This window comes from Panthera onca, chromosome E1 (assembly GCF_046562875.1).
Source record: "Panthera onca isolate mPanOnc1 chromosome E1, mPanOnc1 haplotype 2, whole genome shotgun sequence".
NCBI lineage: Eukaryota > Metazoa > Chordata > Mammalia > Carnivora > Felidae > Panthera > Panthera onca.
The window spans coordinates 27,651,956-27,669,525 of NC_138352.1; the positions used below are offsets into that span (position 1 = coordinate 27,651,956).

The 17,570-nt window shown below is 52.2% G+C and overlaps 1 protein-coding gene across 3 annotated transcripts; it reads left to right on the plus strand.

Annotated features, from left to right (window-relative positions):
• Positions 1-240: 240 nt before the first annotated feature.
• On the plus strand, positions 241-16,828 carry ATPAF2 (ATP synthase mitochondrial F1 complex assembly factor 2). 3 transcript variants are annotated; one of them, XM_060647110.3, is made up of 8 exons: positions 241-569; positions 10,173-10,217; positions 10,483-10,628; positions 11,141-11,238; positions 12,610-12,690; positions 13,902-14,014; positions 14,546-14,661; positions 14,974-15,530. In XM_060647110.3, exons 1-8 carry the CDS (start codon positions 437-439, stop codon positions 15,172-15,174), a joined length of 933 nt encoding a protein of 310 aa, XP_060503093.2. In that variant the 5' UTR covers positions 241-436; the 3' UTR covers positions 15,175-15,530. The 3 variants fall into 3 exon arrangements, with proteins under 3 accessions (XP_060503093.2, XP_060503094.1, XP_078293778.1); XM_060647111.3 differs by lacking the exon at positions 14,974-15,530 and adding an exon at positions 16,470-16,828 and having other exon boundaries at positions 249-569; XM_078437652.2 differs by lacking the exons at positions 241-569; positions 14,974-15,530 and adding exons at positions 7,104-7,377; positions 16,470-16,828.
• The last annotated feature ends 742 nt before the right edge of the window (positions 16,829-17,570 follow it).

Genomic DNA, 17,570 nt, shown 5'->3' on the forward strand with positions numbered 1-17,570 from the left:
TCCCTGTCCTGAGCTGAGTCCCCCTCCCCACTTGCCCTCGCACACACACCACCCTTCCGATTGGCTCGGGCGCGCCCGGGGGGCGGGAACAGGCTCACGCGGCGCTTCCACCCATTGGCGGGCGAAGAAAACACGTGGCGGGGTGCGCGAGCGGCCCTCTGGGACTTGTAGTCTTCATCCCGAGGCGCGGCGTGGAGGGGGCGGGGCGAGGTGCGTTTGTGATGCTGATTGACTGGGGGTGTGCGCAGGAGGCGCGCCGGAGCGACGGCGCGCCGCTGGTGTCAAGCGGAAGATGGCGGCGTCCAGGGGAGGCTGAGGGCTCTGGGGAGGTGGTGAGCGGTTTCCGTACAGCCCGAGCGTGCGGCTTGGGGATCCCTTCACTCGGCTTCCTGCTCTCAGGTTTCGCGCGGGTCGTCCTCCCAGGCTCTCGGGCGCGATGTGGAGGAGCTGCCTCCGGCTGCGGGACGCGGGGCGCCGCCTCCTGAACCAGCCTCGGGGTGCCCTCACCGCCTCCGTGCGGCCGGGGCCAAACCCCCTGTCCCCTGCCCGGGCCTATGCCCCCCCAACAGGTGAGGGAGGTCAGAGCAGGTTCACTTTTGGCCAGGGATCGAGCCGGGCTAAGGTGGGCTGAGGGGTTCGGCTGTGCAGGGCAGGGTAACCGAGGAAGGGTGCAGGCTCATGAAGTTACGCAGTGCTTTCGGGTCCTGCTACAGATGGGGGTGGGGGGAGGGCGAATAGAAGCGCAGGCAAGGGCAGACCGCTTGAGGGTCATGGGGGGAGGGCGAATAGAAGCGCAGGCAAGGGCAGACCGCTTGAGGGTCATTTGGCAAGTGCAGCTTTTCTCAGCGCTTATGGTTTTCCTTTCCAGTAAGGAAAGCAGATGGCATTCTTGTTTTCAGACAGGGAAATTTGGGTTCTGGATCAGGACTACACCAAGGTCACAGAGCAGACTCTGAGAAGTTTGTGGAGGGCAAAGATCGGCCTGTTTTCTGTGTCCCGATGGCTGGGCACAGAAGGACCCTGGAACCGGGGCATTCGGTCGGCATTCATCTTCCATCCCGGCCAGTTTCTCTGCAGGTTTCCTGGCCCTCCCTCCCACTGGCCTACCACGATCCCTGCCATTTCTGCTAAGGAGTTGACCCCGATGCCTCCTTCCTCTACTTCTGACTGATAAGGCCTAGAAGAAGGTAGTGGCTTTGTCACTGCTTCTGGGGACAATTTTTAGGGAAAGAGTGGGAGTGAGTGCCTTAAATGAGTGAAGAGTAGTAACACTCTCTTTTCATTCAGTTAGTTTTTCTGTGCTGAGAGCTGGAGGCACGGTGGCCTTCCAGGCAGTCGTGGTCTCCCTCTAATGATGTTCACTGTCAACTGCAGGTTATAATAGTCTGATTAAGCAATAGTGTGTAGTATTTTGTGATAAGGGAAATACAAGGAAGCTGGGAGAACATAAAGAAGCACCTGTTTCCACCTCGGGGGTTTTGAGGCTCTAGAAAGGGTCTTGGATGAAAGGACGTTTCAGCTGAGTCTTGACAGATGAGTAGAAGTTCAGTGGAGAGGAGGAGGAAGAGTGTTGGTGGCTAGAACAAGTTCAGAGATGACAGCAGAGTGTGAGGAACCTTGCTGTAATGCTGCCTGCTTTAGAAAATCTAGAACTCTAAGATAGTTTGGCATTGTGGCAGAAGTACAGGTCTGGGGTTTAATGCTGGCTGAACCTGTGAGGTACCGTGAGATATTGGGCATGAGACTGCTTCCTTTGGGCCTCATTTTCCTCTGTGAGTTGAAGGACTAGGTTGCCTTCGAGGATCCTTCTGTTAAGTTTCATAATTTTATGCAAATGGAGAGAGTTGGATGCAGCAAGGAGCTGAGCTTTTTTACCTGTCAGGGTCCAAGTTGAAAGGCCTGGACGTGGGCCATGAAGAGCCAGTAAAGAGGGAAGGGCATCTGTGATGTTATGAGCTATAAGGAGAAATATACAGTTGGCCATTGAACAACATATGGGTTAGGGGCACCAGCACAACCCCCACCAGCAAAAATTCACATGTAACTTTGATTCCCCCAAAACTGAACTACTAATAACCTACTGTTGACCAGAAACCTTAGGCATAACATGAACAGTAGATGAACGCCCATTTGGTATGTTATACGTATTATATTCAGTATCCTTAAAGTAAGCTGGATTAAAGAATGTTATTAGGAAAATTAGAATCATAAGAGAAAATAACATGTACAGTACTGTACTGTAAAAAAAAAAATCTAGGTATAAGTGGATCTGCGTGGTTCAAACCCATGTTGTTCAAAGATCAACTGTTTGTATTTGGTTTCCCTGCAGTTCCTGGCACGCATCTCTTAAAACCCTCGTAATTACTAAGCAATAAGAGCTACGGAAGAAGCTTTTGTTACTTTTGTTACGATATTTGGTCTCTTGTCCTAAAATAGCCTCAGAGATACAAAATCCGGAAGGAGTGTTTTATTCTTAAGGCCCTTTCAACCACACCTGAGGTTATGTTAATGAGGTGGCTTTTGGAAAGCACCTGAGGAGGGTGGGGGGGGCTGGTTGCCAGGGGAACCGACCGCAAGATTAGAGTTTTGGTACTCTCAGTTCCACCCCCGGACCTCTGGGGAGGGGAGAAGGGCGGGAGATTGATTTGATCACTAATGGCCTGTGATTTAATTAATCATGCCCATATAATGAAGCCTCCATAAAATCCCTGAACTGTGGGGTTCAGAGAGCCTCTGGGTTGGTGAACACGTAGCGATGCTACGGAAGCCCCATACCCTTTCCCCCATAGCTTGCCCTGTGCATCTCTTTGTGTGGCTCTTCCCGAGTTGTATCCTTCTATAATAAGCTAGTAATCTAGTAAGTAAAATCTTTTTTTTCTGAGTGCTATGAGCTACTCTGGCTAATTGGAGGGATCGTGGGAACCTCTGATTTATAGCCAGTAGGTCAGCAGCATAGGAGACCGACCATCTGGGCTTGCATTTGCCATCTGCAGGGAGCCGGGGAATGCAGTCTTGTGGGACTGAGCCCTTGTGGGATCCGATGCTATCTCCAGGCAGATACCGTCAGAACTGAATTGAATTGTAGGACACCCACTGGTGTCACAGAGTTGATGGGTGGCAAAACCCCCACGCATTTGGAGTACAGGGTGTCTGTGTGAATGTGTAAAGGAAAACGAGAGTTTCCTTTACAATATCCCGGGAAGATAATGATACAAGCAAAGGGACACATTCAGGAGTTCACTTAAATTGGCACAGGCAGAGGGTTGATTTAGACTCGTGGATGCCACCTGCCACTATGGTGGCCCACAACCCACCGTCTCTGCTTCCTTTCTACTGCATACTTTACTAGTTTAGGCTCTTGGAAGTATCTGGCTCGTGGTAGTTAGTCAAACATGAAAGAAAATAGGAATGAAAGAATGAAGCCCGGTGGGAGGGAGGTACCTGAAACCAGGCCAATGAGTGCACTGCAAAGACATTACCGGTTTGAGATTCCGTGAGTCTCTGGGATGGCGGAATAGTAAACCCAGGTGGGGGACTTCTCCACGAAGACTTGGTTGGCAAGCAGATTGAACTTGGCTCCTTGGGAATGGCAGTGCCGCTGAAGGGTGTCAGAAGGAGAGGAGGGGTTTGGGAAAGGGTCCCTGGGGTGTTGGAGGAGATTTTGCAGCAAGGAGACCTGTGTGAGGGTGTGGGGTGGTCCAGCTCTATACTGCTTGTCCGCGACCCACCAGCTCTTTATAGAGGGGGAAGGTGTTCCGGAGAGGCTGCTTGTCTGGCTGAGTGCCATGCCCAGGAAAAGTCCAGGCTGGTGTCCTGGGTGGCTCAGTCGGTTGAGCGTCCGACTTTGGCTCAGGTCGTGATCTCGCGGTCTGTGAGTTCGAGCCCTGCGTCGGGCTCTGTGCTGACAGCTCGGAGCCTGGAGCCTGCTTCGGATTCTGTGTCTCCCTCTCTCTCTCTCTGCCCCTCCCCCGCTCACGCTCTGTCTCTCTCACTCTCTGTCAAAAATAAATAAACATTTAAAAAAAAATTTAAATTGTCACCCGGACAAGTCATTTAGCTTCTCAGAATCTCTACCACCTCAGAGGCATTACTTGCCCTGCCTTTATAGAGCGGCTGTGTTGGGTTGCGGGAGATTCTGTAGACAGAGCCCCCAGCCTGCCACCTGTTTTTGTAAATAAAGTTTTATTGGAACACCGCCATCCTCATTCATTTTCGTATAATCTAAGGCTACTTTCACTGCAGAGCTGACTAATTGCAACAGAGACCATATGGCCCGCCAAGCCTAAGATATTTACTCTGGCTCTTTATGGGAAAAGTTGGCCAACCCCTCCTCAGGATGCTAGAGCAATTGGGAAAAAAACGTGTTTAGTGATTTAGCTCATTTACATTAATTGCTATGGCAGATGTATTTGCCCCGAAGAGTTTTTAAAGTTTATTTATTTGGAGGGAGACAGAGAGAGAGAGAGAGAGAGAGAGAGAACCCCAAGCAGGCTCTGTGCTGCCAGTGCAGACCCCGAGGTGGGGCTCAATCCCACGAACCATGAGATCATGCCCTGAGCCGAAATCAAGAGCCAGATGCCCAACTGACTAAGCTACCCAGGCACCCCAACCCTGAAGAAATTTTTTTTTAACAGCTTTATGGAGAGACAATTCACTTACAATTCACTCATTTAAAATGTAGAATGCAGTGGTTTCTAGTATCTTCACAGAGTTGTACAGCCATCACCATGGTTCTCGAACATTTTTATCACCCCCAAAAGAAGCCCTGTGCCCTTTAGCCATCACCTTTTCCTTCCCTCCCTATCCCTCTAGCCCTAGATAACCACTATTCTACTTCCTGTCTCTGTAGATTTCCCTAGTTTGGACATTTCATAAATGGAATGCAGTCTTTTTGGGGGCAGGCTCTTTTTTCATTTAGACTGTTTTCAAGGTTTATTTATCCAAGTTGTAGCATGTATCAGTACTCTCGTGTTTTTCATAGCTGAGTAATATTCAGTTGTATGGCCATATCACATCTTATTTCTCCATCCATCTCCTGATGAACGTCTGGGTTGTTAACATCGTTTGGCTATTCCAAATGCTGCTATAAACATTTGTGTACAAGTTGTGTGTGTGTACAACTTTTTATGTGGGTGTATGTTTTTTTTTTAATTTTTATTTTTTAACGTTTATTTATTTTTGGGACAGAGAGAGAGCATGAACGGGGGAGGGGCAGAGAGAGGGGGAGACACAGAATCGGAAGCAGGCTCCAGGCTCCGAGCCATCAGCCCAGAGCCCGACGCGGGGCTCGAACTCACGAACCGCGAGATCGTGACCTGAGCTGAAGTCGGCCGCTTAACCGCCTGAGCCACCCAGGCGCCCCGTGGGTGTATGTTTTCATTTCTCATAGACACATATCTGAAGAGTAGAATTGTTGGTCAACTGGTAACTGACTTTTTGAAGAACTGCTACACTTTCCCAAGGTGGCCGTACCAGCTTACGTTTCCACCAGCCCTGCGTGAAGGTCCCAATTTGGCCACACCCTTGTCAACTTTTGTCATTACCTGTTTTTAATTATAGCCATCCCAGTGGTTACAAAGTGGTTTCTCCCGCTTTTGCTTTGCGTTTTCCTGATGGTGATGAAGTCCAGCATCTTTTCATGTGCTAATTTGTGTACCTTTTCTTTGGTGGAGAGATGTCTATTCAGACCCTTTGACCATTTTTTAGTTGGGTTGTCTTTTTTATTTTCAGGCTGTCAGTTCTGAAATAGATGGTCTGGAGCCGCCCTAGGATTATGGATGGAGTCATGCCCGAAGTCAGAATCTAGCTTTAAGGCTTCAGGCCCACCAGATGGCACTGTTTAAAAAGATAAAGGTGTTGAGACCTTCCAGAGGGCACTTCCTCTGTTCTTGCTGCACTGTGGGAGTTGTAGTTCTGAAGCTTTGAGTCTTTCCAAAGCAAAGGCCTGGCGAAAATTGAGGCTGGTAGAAAGATTGCTCCCTGGTCCATGAAGCCCAGGACAGGAGGAGGAATGTAGGAGAAGGGACACAGAAAACAGCCTGTTTCTTTCTTTCTTTCTTTTTTCAAGTTTATTTATTTTGAGAGAGAGTGTATGTGTGCACGTGCACGTGGGGGAGGAGCAGAGAGAGAGACTCCCAAGCAGGCTCAGTACTGTCAGCATGTAGCCCGACACGGGGCTCGAACCCAGGAACTGTGAGATCATGACCTGAGCTGAAATCAAGAGCCGGGCACTTAACCGACTGAGCCCCCAACAGGCCTGTTTCTTTTTATGGATTGAAATGACCTCATAGGAGAAGGACCTGATGGTCATTAATTTCCAAGTCACTCATCACATGAGCAGGTTTTTAAAGTCGCTCGCTGCTTCTCTGTGTATATAGCCTATTTTCTTGGGGCTAGCTTTTAAAATTCAATACTTGTTCACATACCTGTCTTCATATCTACATAGTCCACGTGTAAAAGGCACCGACCGTGTTTTTGCCACTGAAACAGATGTTCTGTAAAGAGAGCGATTCATACTGAGAACAGACCCAAGTTCTGTGTGCTCCTACAAGGCTTAGGTGTTAATTTCATCTTTAAAGATGAGGTCCCTGTTGCTGACAGCCAGTCCTGTGTTCACTGAGAATATGGGTGCTTCAGAGGTCCCTGGTCTCACGATTTATTTTACGTGACCCAAGACCTTTGAGGGTTCAGGTGAAGAACCTCCATCTTTTGACATTGTTGGGGGGCATGGATTCCGCCAAATTAGTTTTCCAGATCCCGGCTTTGTTTTCCTATGTGAACCTCTAACTTGGCTCCCTCTGCCTCCGTACTGTGACCTACCCAGTCCCCTCCCCCAGATCCGGCCCTCACCACCCTCTCTGGGCATCTCCGGGATAGCTACGTTCTTGTCCTTCTGACCATCTTGTTAGTTCTCCAAACTCTCATGCTCTCATGAGGGCAAAGACCTTCCTGTAAGCAGTTTCTTCTGCTGGAAATTCCTTCCACACACCCCCACCCCCACCCCCCCCCCCCCCCCCCGAGAAAAGAATCCATCAGTGCAGACTGGCCAACTCCTGCCTCTCCATCAGGTCTCAGATGAAATCTGACTGCCTGGAGGTCTTCCTTTAGCCCGCGATGAGATGAGATTAGGCTCTCCTGGTGTGTGTGCGTGTGTTTGTGTGTGTTTCCAGTGTTCCTTGTACTTGGGCCTTCAAAATCACTTTACTGTTTGGCTGGATTCGCGTTCAGCTGCCCAGCAGACAGGAAGTGCCTTGAGAGCAGGGGTGAGCTTTGATTCTGACCCCCAGGTCTTATTCCCCTTCCTGGAACAGGGTCGGTACTCACTGGAAGTTTGTTCTAAGCCTGAAGTTTGCCCCTCCACGTGTCCACTGCGTTCAGGTGAGCACGTGTTTAAAACACACCGCACATGGGCCTGCCCTGTCCTGAAGCCCGGCAGACTTTGTGCCCCTTTCGCCCAGGGCTGTCGTCTCTTTCTGCATGGCTTACTGCTGCTTTGAGCGATTTGGGTTAACCCATCCTTGCCCTTCTAGCCTTCCCACCCCCTTCCAGTTTTCTGAATCAGATACAGAGGGGGACCTGGCCAGGACAGAGGAACCAAAGCCTGACCAGCAAAGCAGAGAAAAAAAGACTTCCCTCGTGGGAAACCTCACTGCCCTGCCAGCTTTGGAAGGTTCAGCCTGTGCTGTCGGTTTCTGCCCCAAGTCCAGGTCTCTCGGGCCCACTTCCCGGGGCTGTGTCGCGCTGTGTGCTAGAATGCTCTCTGGTGGCGCTTCCTGCCGATGGGGGCAGATCCTTCCCCCACTGGTGATGAGTCAGCTTTCAGATCTCTTCCCACTTCCTGTCTGGCCTGGCTTTAGACTCGTTGCCCAGCTCAGGCATTGGAGAACATACTGGATGTGGTCCGGGTGCCTCCAGACCTATGCAAGGAGGCCTCCAGGTTCGTGTTTCATCTGCTACCCGAACGTGACACGTGAAATAGGGGCATTTGAAAGCACCATGATGGCGCAGACTTTCTGTCTTGGAGTCAAATGTGTGAGAGAATCACTTATCGTTTCAGGGAAAGGTGGTAACTCGGGCCATAATAATGCAGGAGCATCTCGGTGGCCAGACCCTGCCTGCCACTTTATTTATTTTTTAAGTGTTCAGACTCCATAAAGACAGGGATTTTTGTCATTTTTATTCATGGTTTTATCCCACGTACCTAGAATAGTGCCTGGCACCTGGTAGGCATACGGTTTTTGGAAGTGGGAAACCCGTTGGGCTTTAGTAAAAGCGTGACTGTGGACATGCAGTTTGGACATGAAGCATCAATGATAGAACACGAAATTTGGGAAAAACTGATGGGTCGCGGGAAACCTGAAAATACCACGTTTGGAGGAAGACCGGATACTCTGCCTCCGTTTTACCTCCCCACCCCACCCCACCCCCACCCCCGCCATGCACAAACGAAGCTCTCCTGATTTTCATAGTCTGTTTGAATTAATTCTTTTTAATGTGTATTTATTTTTGAGAGAGAGAGAGACAGAGTGTGAACCGCGGAGGGGCAGAGGGAGAGGGAGACACAGAATCCGAAGAAGGCTCCAGGCTCTGAGCTGACAGCACAGAGCCTGACACGGGGCTTGAACTCACGAACTGCGAGATCACGACCTGAGCCAAAGTCAGATGCTTAACTGACTGAGCCACCCAGGCACCCCTGAATTCATTTTAATTTATGTTTGGTTCGCTTTTTTTTTTTTTTTTAAGCACTAAAAGAAGTTAAAAAGCATTAAAAACTAATGAGTTCCCTCCTCCGCATGCTGCATTGTTATTTCCAACAAGTAACTTCACTAATGGACTCTGAAGGCTTTTAGCACCCAGTAAATATGGAACAGCAGGAACGAATGAAAGAGTCAAGGTTTTGTGCTAACAAAGGTTAAGACTGGGTTACGGTTTTGAGCTCCCAAAATGTGACCTACTTGTTCCTTATTAGCTGAAGGAATCTGCATAATTCCTCTGAGGCCCTCTTGGTTTTTAAGCCCTCCAAGTAGAAGAGGGGGGATTTGTTTACATTTTCATACAAGATTTTATTCAAGTTATTTTCACATATCATAGGACACATATTCCTCTCCCCCCCCCCCACCCCACTTTTTTAAAGTTTATTTTGAGCTAGACGGCACATGAGAGGGGAAGGGGCAGAGAATCCAGAGCAGGCTCTGTGCTGTCAGCGCAGAACCCAATATGGGCCTTGAACTCATGAAACTGTGAGATCACGGCCTGGGCCAAAATCAAGAGTCAGATGCTTAACCGACCGAGCTACCCAGGCACTCCTGTTTCCCCCATTCTTAAAGGAAATGCTTGGAGGGGCACCTGGGTGGCTCAGTCAGTTAAGCATCCGACTTCAGTTCAGGTCATGATCTCGCGGTTCATGGGCTCGAGCCCCACATCAGGCTCTGTGCTGACAACTCGGATCCTGTGTCTCCCTCTCTCTCTACCCCTCCCCTGCTCATACTCTGTCTCTCTCTCTCTCAAAAATGAATAAACATTAAAAAAAATTAAGTAAAAAAAAAAAAAAGGAATTGCCTGGAGTTCTTGTTGAATACACAGGCAAGCTGGTTAATTAGGTTAATTAATTGGATAGAGAGGATGAGAAATGCTCCTGGGATCTCCCCTTACCACACACGTGCACACGTACGTCCACACTGGCTTTCCTCTCTTGCCTACTTAGAGGCATCAGACCCTTGCCCAAAATGGATCTCGGGCTTTACCACATTCAGATACGATCTTTGGATGGGAGCACGTTGTTCTGGCATGGGGGCAGTGCTGGTGGGGGTGGTGTCGGGGGAGGAGCATGCTTAGACGTTAAAGCACAAAGTGCTGGAAAAATCTGTCACGTCAGACAGTCTGCAGCTTTGCAATGCTTCGTGATCAGACTATTCCTGGGCTCGGGGGCTGGGGGGGGCATGACCAGTATGTCCTGTTCCTCCCTCATCCCTGGAGAGTGCATGCCCTCCTCCTTCCAACTTTAATCAGAAGCTGTTGATTATGCCGAGTAGAGTAGGGCAGACCTTGAATAGTGATATGAAAATCAAGCCAATCAATCAGCATTAGCAGTAATGACACTAGCTGGTCTTGTCACTTCCTGAGCCGTCTCGACGTTATTTTAAACTGCGTTTTTGAAAAATCTTTTTTTACAGAAAGGAAGAGGTTTTATCAGAATGTCAGCATCACACAGGGTGAAGGTGAGTGTCTGAAGTTTTGACTGCCTCTCTTTCTTTCTTTTTTTTTTTTCTTTTTTTTTCTGTGAATGGGTAGAAACATTTTTCATCTCTAGCCGGTTTCAGCAGTGAGATTACCCTTCGCGCTTTTGTTGGATAGGTTTCTGTAAGCCCTCCGTGAAGGGACTCAGAGTTGTCTTTGTCTGCACCAATTCAAGTAGCTAAATATAGGAATGGTCACTCGATTCCCCTTAACAATCCCTGAGAGGTTTTCATTTGATCTTTCAAGGTGGCTTTGAGATAAACCTGGACCACAGGAAGCTGAAAACTCCCCAAGCCAAGCTCTTTACCGTCCCCAGCGAGGCCCTGGCCATCGCAGTGGCCACTGAATGGGACTCCCAGCAGGACACCATCAAGTTCTACACCATGCACCTGGTAACAAGTTCACGAACGTATACCCCGACTGCTGGCTTCCTAGGGTACCTGGCAAAAATTGAGAGTCTTTTCCAAATTCAGATGAGGCCCTCAGGGGTGGACTCCAGCCACACTCGCCTCCTTGAGCGTGCTGACCCTTCCCCTGCTGGTCTGGCCCGCTGCAGTCCCCCTGCTCAGAACAAGGATGTCATAAGGATTCAATTACATAGAGCAGAGCCTGGTAGTGGAGAGCACGAGACCCGGGCAGCTTCATTACTCCCGGGGCTGCTGTGAGAATCCCATGGGCCCACGGGCTGTCACACACAGCGTGTGGCACGGAGCTCTCGGTAGATGTGCTACAGCTGGAGTTGTGGGGACACATGGGGCCGGGGGCTTCGCTTTGGCTCCAGCACTTCCTGGGCGGTGCTGTCTGGTTCTCCGTGTTGCTGTGGTTGGAGGCAGTGTCCCCTGGGACGCAGTGCTTTTTGCCTGGGCCCAGTGGTGGTGACGGGGCTTTTTGCCTCCTGATTCAGACCACATTGTGCAACACGTCTCTAGACAACCCTACCCAGCGAAACAAGGACCAGCTGATCCAGGCGGCTGTGAAGTTTCTGGACACCGACACCATCTGGTAATTGACATTTAGATGGGCATTCCCCTTGGACTGAGTGGGTCCCTTGGGCTGTTTGCCTCATTTGCCCAGACAGTTATCAGCGGAAGACGCAGACCCTTTTCCTTTATCTCAGAGGGCAGGGAGGCGGTCTGCTTGACATCACCACTTAGCCGCCCGCCCTGCGCGTCCCTGGGAGGGAGGGCTCCTCGGGGTACACCAGTGTCAGAGCCCCGGGCGTTCCTTTCTGCAGCCCGGCAGCTGTCCTTTTGTCCGGGCCGGGGTAGGGTAGCATATGTAGCTCTCACGGGCTCCAGGACCAAGGGGGTCACTGGCCAACTCCCGGTGGGGCGTTCGATGCTGGACCTGTGGCCACCGGCACACTCTCACGTAGGCATGGTTGTTCTCACTCGTCAGCTTGGACCCGGAGACGGTCACTCGTTCTCAGGAGCTGGCTGCTTCCACTTCTGAATCCTCCCTCCCGTGCCAGGGTTCTTCAGCTAACTGGGCGGTGGTGTTGGAGGCAAGCTGGGGAAGGACAGAAGTGCTTGAGCGGCACGTGTCAGCCAGCCCAAATGCTCTAGAATCCTGAGCTGTCCCACAGCCTGATCATCGCAGCGGCCCATTTTCCTGCGCACTCACGGTGTCTCTTCTCCCTTCTGCTCACGCCGCACGGTGGCCTTCCGGGGTGTCCCCTCGTCTTCCCGCCCCGTGAGGCCTTGCCGCGCAGCTCCCCTCAGCCGACTTCCATTTCTGGGTCTCTTTGTCACAATAAGTGGCACCACGTGGCGTCAGGCATCCGAGCCAGCAGCTGCATGTGTAGCCAGGAGCGTGTGGGCTCACGAGGTGCCCACGGGCAATTTGTGGCCAGGGGCACGGTCTCTCGGAAGGGTTAGGGTAGGTAGGGACGCAGTGACTGAGCTTCTGGCACAGCATCCCAGGATCCTGATCATCCTAGGATCAGCATCCTGTGGATCTGGGGGTGCAGTGTTAGTGTTCAGAATGGCATTGACCGCGTTGCAAGCCTCGGCCTGTCAGATGACCGGGGACATTTAGGACAGTGGTTCTCAAACCCAAGGTTACATTAGAATCCCCTAGAGGGCTTGTTAAAACACAGATTGCTGGTCTCCACCCCTCAAGCTTCTGCTTTCCATAGGTGGGGGGTGGGGCCAGAGAACTGGCATTTCTATCGGGTTCTGAGGTGATGCTCTGCTGCTGGCCCCAAGGCTACACTTTGAGAACTACTGCTTTCGGGAAGGACTGGTAGGGCTGGGCGGGGGGAATTGAGTGGAGAGGTTTTTTGCGGTGGCCTTTTGTGTTTTTCCATCGTCTGGCACTGAGTGAGAGAATTGTACTTTTTTAGTAACGAAGGCGATTTTTGCAATGAATTAGCTACAGGGTGGATGAGCCAGCGACATTAGTGGAACTTCAAAGGAACGAGTGGGACCCGATCATCGAATGGGCCGAAGAAAGGTAAGAGGCGCGGCCCCACAGTGTTGGGCAGGCTGGTGCGGTCGGGGGGCACGCCGGACCACCAAAGCCCTTGGCTAATTGACCCGTGGAATTCAGCACCTCTCGCACATTTAGGGACGGGACTGGGCACCTTGGGAAAAAATGCTCCTCAAGTCAGTATCAGCCACCACGCACCAAGCACCTGCCGTCCGTTCGTGCGGTGCTGGACGTAGGGATGGAGCCCCAGCTCTGCCACGGTTGGCTGCGTGACCCCGCGGCTAGTGCCGTGAGCTCTCTGAGCTTCCTTGTCTGTGAGTGGTCCTCATAATCCCCACCTCTTAGTGTACTGTGAGGAGCAAACAAAGTGATGCCCAGTATCCCGCTTGGTACCCGGTAAATACTCAGGTCTGGGCAGTAACCGTCTTTATCATGGCCACGAGTGCTGTACCATTAAAACTAAATCCGAAAACGGCGTATGTGATACGTACGCACGTGAGGACGAGTCTGGTAACGTTTATCCTGTGAATGTAAGGCTTCTAGGAATTGACGATACCCAGCATGGTTCCTTAGCAGAAAGGTCCTTTTGTGCAAAGTTGAACAGACTGTTGATGGGGTGGCAACATGAATTCAATTTCATTTCATTCCGGGGGAGTTTGGAAGGGCTCCTACCACGGTACTGCTCTGACCGTAGTATTTTGTAAGCGTACACAGAGTTGTTTTTGGCAAACCATTTTTCACCAAAGTGATGTCGGGCAGTCTCATTTGTACGCGTTTCCTGAATGCCCACAGTGTGCCGGGTATCCTTGGGTTTTATAGTAAAAGGCACAGCCACTGCACTAAAGGATCCCATAAAACGTAACCACTACAGCATTGTGTAAGAGCTCTGAAGGCACGGTGTCACTGCAGAGTTTAATGAAATATAACGACAGCGTAGGTGCCTGGAGATCTTTGCTCTGGTACAAAATTATCCGCTTTCTGTGGCACTTGAGATTCTCATCCTTAATGGTTTACAAAACAACCTGGCCATTCACGGTGTTGCTGTTAGAAATTTCAGCAAGAATATTTCTAAACCAACAGGAAAAATGAGTTACATATGAAAGAAAATGACAAAAATTGCCTTTACTCCATTATGTTTCTCCTGTGCCTTATATAGTTATGACCGTTCTTGAAAATGTGTCATTGTTGAAGCCAGCTTCAACGCAATAGGACACGGCGAAGCGTTTTCCTTTCAGATACGACGTGGAGATCGGCTCCTCCACCAGCATAATGGGGCCCAGCATCCCAGCCAGGACTCGGGAAGTGCTCACCAGCCACCTGGCCTCTTACAACATGTGGGCCCTACAAGGTATTTGAGGCGCTTCCTACGGGCCCGGGAGGGCGGCCTGATGGGCATAGGCATCCGAAGCCCAGAGTGTCACAGGGGCACTCTAGGGGGCGGCCCCGATGCTAACCCTTCTACTCAGTCCAAGGGGGACAGCAGGCTCCCCACCCTCCCAGGAGAAGGTTGGCTTTCTCCTCTTCAGGCATCTCAACTTCGGATCTCATTGGCCTGGCTCCAGTCACGTGGCCATCCGCAAACCAGTCACTGGGCAGAGGGTGGAGCTCTCTTGACAGCGTAGGTTCAGGTCCCGTGCCCACCCTGGGCAGGAGCGGAAGTGGGATCACACCCCCGAGGGAAACCAGAGGGCTGTCTGAGAAGAGCGGGGAAAGAATACAGAGCCGACCGCAAAGCGCATGTCCCCTGTGACCTTTCTCCCCCAGGTCGCGCTTTTGTACCTCTCTAGGGCTGCAGGGACTCACAAAGTGTAGGTCCAGTGACTGCCCTGTTTTGGGGTGGGGTGGGCCCTGGATCCTGACCTGGCTTGTATCCCCGCAGGGATTGAGTTTGTGGTGACCCAGCTCAAGTCCATGGTGTTGACCTTGGGCCTGATTGACCGGCGCCTGACAGTGGAGCAGGCCGTGCTGCTGTCACGCCTGGAGGAGGAGTACCAGGTGAGGCAGCCAGCGGCCCGAGGTGGGGTACCTCAGGGCCTTACCTCTCCTCTCCCTGACTCAGATTAACTGGGGGTGGGAGCTAGCCCATCTAAAATGTTCTTATGTCGATTTGGCCTTCGGCTACTTTCATGTACATCCAGAAATCAAAACTAAGGGCCGATGAAAGTATTGTCAAGAAATAATAACACAAAATAAGGGCAGGGAGGGCTCCGACTGTGTTCTAACACTATGCTTAGCTCTCCCCTCACGCCTCACCTCTTCTGAACAACCTGGCCAGGTGGGGGCTGCCGTTATCCCTTTTTTACACAGGAGGAAACTGAGGCATGGGTCCCACCCCCGGAAAATGCTGGAGCCAGGGTTTGGAGCCAGGTCTGGGTGACTCCAGGCCTTCCCCACTATCTACAGATAGAGGTTCACAGGCAGATCAAGGTCGTCTGCCTGGGCCCCGAAGAACGGGCCCCGCGAACAGGACTAGGAGCCACGTTCGTGCTCACACAGAGGCTAAGCTGAGCCTTGGCGCCCTGACTCACACGGTGGGTCATCTGGCTGGCAGAGCAAACACGGGTGGCTGCTGTTTGTACATAAGTTTTCATTTAGTGGGTTTGAAATTAATATGGTTTCGCTACGCTGTCATTTGCATTTTTTAACTCTGAGAATTATGGCGTTCTCTGCAGTCTTTTTACTGCTTTCTTTCCAACCTCAGAAGGTTAATTGCTATTACAAATCGGCTCCTAGCATGATGAAAACCCTTTTGTAATGACATTATTTCCCAAGCCCGTCTAGTCATCTGCTCAGAAAAATGCCAGGGGTAAAAACTGTTTCTCTGTCGCAAAAGAGGCCAGCTAGAAACAATTAAACAGGCAGGGAGTGATGTGTGGGGGCGTGAGGGCTTTGGGAGGTGGGGGGGGGAGGGCGCCAGGAAACCTGCCCTCTGTTCTGGGCTCTGCATTTGATGGTGGCACCCGAGCCAGGCCATCAGTCTCTGAACTAGGTTCGATCTGCCACAAAACAGGGGGTTACCTGGGTTACGTATGGAGGCCTCTCCAAAGGTGTAAAGTCTTCAGACGACAGATCACAGTTGTCCACGTTGACCGGGCTGCCCAAAGATCCCAGTAGCTCGTGTGGCGTGACAGATCCCGAGTCCCTGGATGGGCTGGGGCAGCTGGGCCTGTGGCCAGGGAGGAGCCAGCAGGGCCTGGCTGGAGTCCCGCTGACATCTGGATGGCCACACTGCGTGTCTCGGCTTCTCCCCTGCAGTTGTTAGAGCCCTGGAGACAATCCGCAAGTCGGCTCCAGCGTGCAGAGCACAGGTTTCTTCAGCACCCCCGGGGAGTCGGAACTGAAGCGACCATGTGGCCTTGGTTGATTTATTTATCCCACCCACACTGGGGGGGGGGCGGGGGGGGGAGGCGGGGGGCACTTGCAGCCCAGCCCAGCGAGGCAGCTTGCAGAGGATGACATTTTCCAGGCTGCCTCCCACCAGCCTCCTTGTGGGAGGAGGATGGCATTCGGGTTGGGCCCCCTTGGGGGGAGATGCACGTGGCATTTGTGGCAGTGGGTGCCTCTGGGCCCTGGACCTGGACGGCACCCCTCCCAAACTGTCCACACCCCGTCAGCATGGCTGTCTGCTCTGCCCACCTGCGTGTCCTCACCTGCCGCCTCCCCCGTGGGGGTCTCGCGTTTTGGCAAGATGGGGGCCCAGTCCGGTCCCCCCACCCCAGCTATTGGGGTGGAATGTGGCTCTGGCCGGTCGGCAGGCGGACCCTTGGCCGGTCACCCAGCGGCATGTCACGTCCTCCCCTCAGATCCAGAAGTGGGGCAACATCGAGTGGGCCCACGGCTACGAGCTCCGGGAGCTGCGGGCGCGCACGGCCGCCGGCACCCTCTTCGTCCACCTCTGTTCCGAGAGCGCCACGGTGAAACACAAGCTCCTGCGGCAGTGAGGCGGGGCGGGCAGCCCCAGCGGGACAGAGGCTGCACGCACGGCCACAGACGCCCCAGCTCGGCGCTGCCCCGAGATGCCCCCAGGACCCGGAGCGGCTGTCGAGGTCAGCTCCAGTCCAAGCTGGGTGCCCCCGCCCCGGCCGGCAGCCAGCGAGCTGGCCAAGCAAACCAGTGACTTCCTCCCAACCTGATTTTATTAAATATTTCTCTGCCCTGGAAATGTGGAGGCCTGTTTTCCTTTGCACCTCCACTTTTCTCCGTCCCTCTTGTCGTGTCTGGGTTTCACCAAGGTCAGACAGCTTCCCTCCCACGGCACGTTTTGATATTTGCCGCCCGTGGCCGGGAGCCTCACGCAATTGGGGAAATCACGTCAACACACAACTCTGTGCAGCCCTCGGCCTGAAGACTCCCCCCCCCTTCCCACCCCCATCCCCGGTTTTTAATCAAACCGTCTTTTGAAACTGAGTCCTTTTTGTTCTAAGCTGGTTATTTCTGTTCCTGGGATTTTAGAAGAAATAATTTACTCTCGAAAATAGAAAATCGGCGTTGTTTGTGGGTTAAAAGCCCAGGCAGGCAGGGCAAGGCCACCTGACTTGTGTCCTGCTTCCAGGAGCCCTCCGTGCCCTCCCGACGTGGCCACTTGCTCTGCCCTGGGTGGCAGGTGCGGTCTCCTGGTGCCAGGACCCAGTGCAAGGGAAGCAGGAAGGATCCGAGAGTTTGGGCAGCGAAAGAGTCTGAGCCGCCTGTCCTGGTACCCGAGTAATAAGCTGGCATCACCCCCCTCATGGAGAGGGTGCTTCTCCACACTTTCCACGTGCCCTCCCTGACCCCCTTGACCGTGCTCAGAGGAGGCACTGTTGTCGTACCCCCACCTCATAGACGAAGCTCAGGCTGCAGAGGTGATAGGGGAGGTCCAGCCCGTGCCCTTAACCTCCAGAGGGTACTCTGGTCCCCGCAGCCAA

Excerpts from the sequence above, each read along its gene's own strand:
- ATPAF2 (XM_078437652.2), top strand. The coding sequence starts at position 7,119 with ATGAGATTAGGCTCTCCTGGTGTGTGTGCGTGTGTTTGTGTGTGTTTC. Across the intron at positions 10,629-11,140 it reads AGTTCTACACCATGCACCTG|ACCACATTGTGCAACACGTC; the intron begins GTAACAAGTTCA and ends CTCCTGATTCAG. Across the intron at positions 14,015-14,545 it reads CAACATGTGGGCCCTACAAG|GGATTGAGTTTGTGGTGACC; the intron begins GTATTTGAGGCG and ends GTATCCCCGCAG.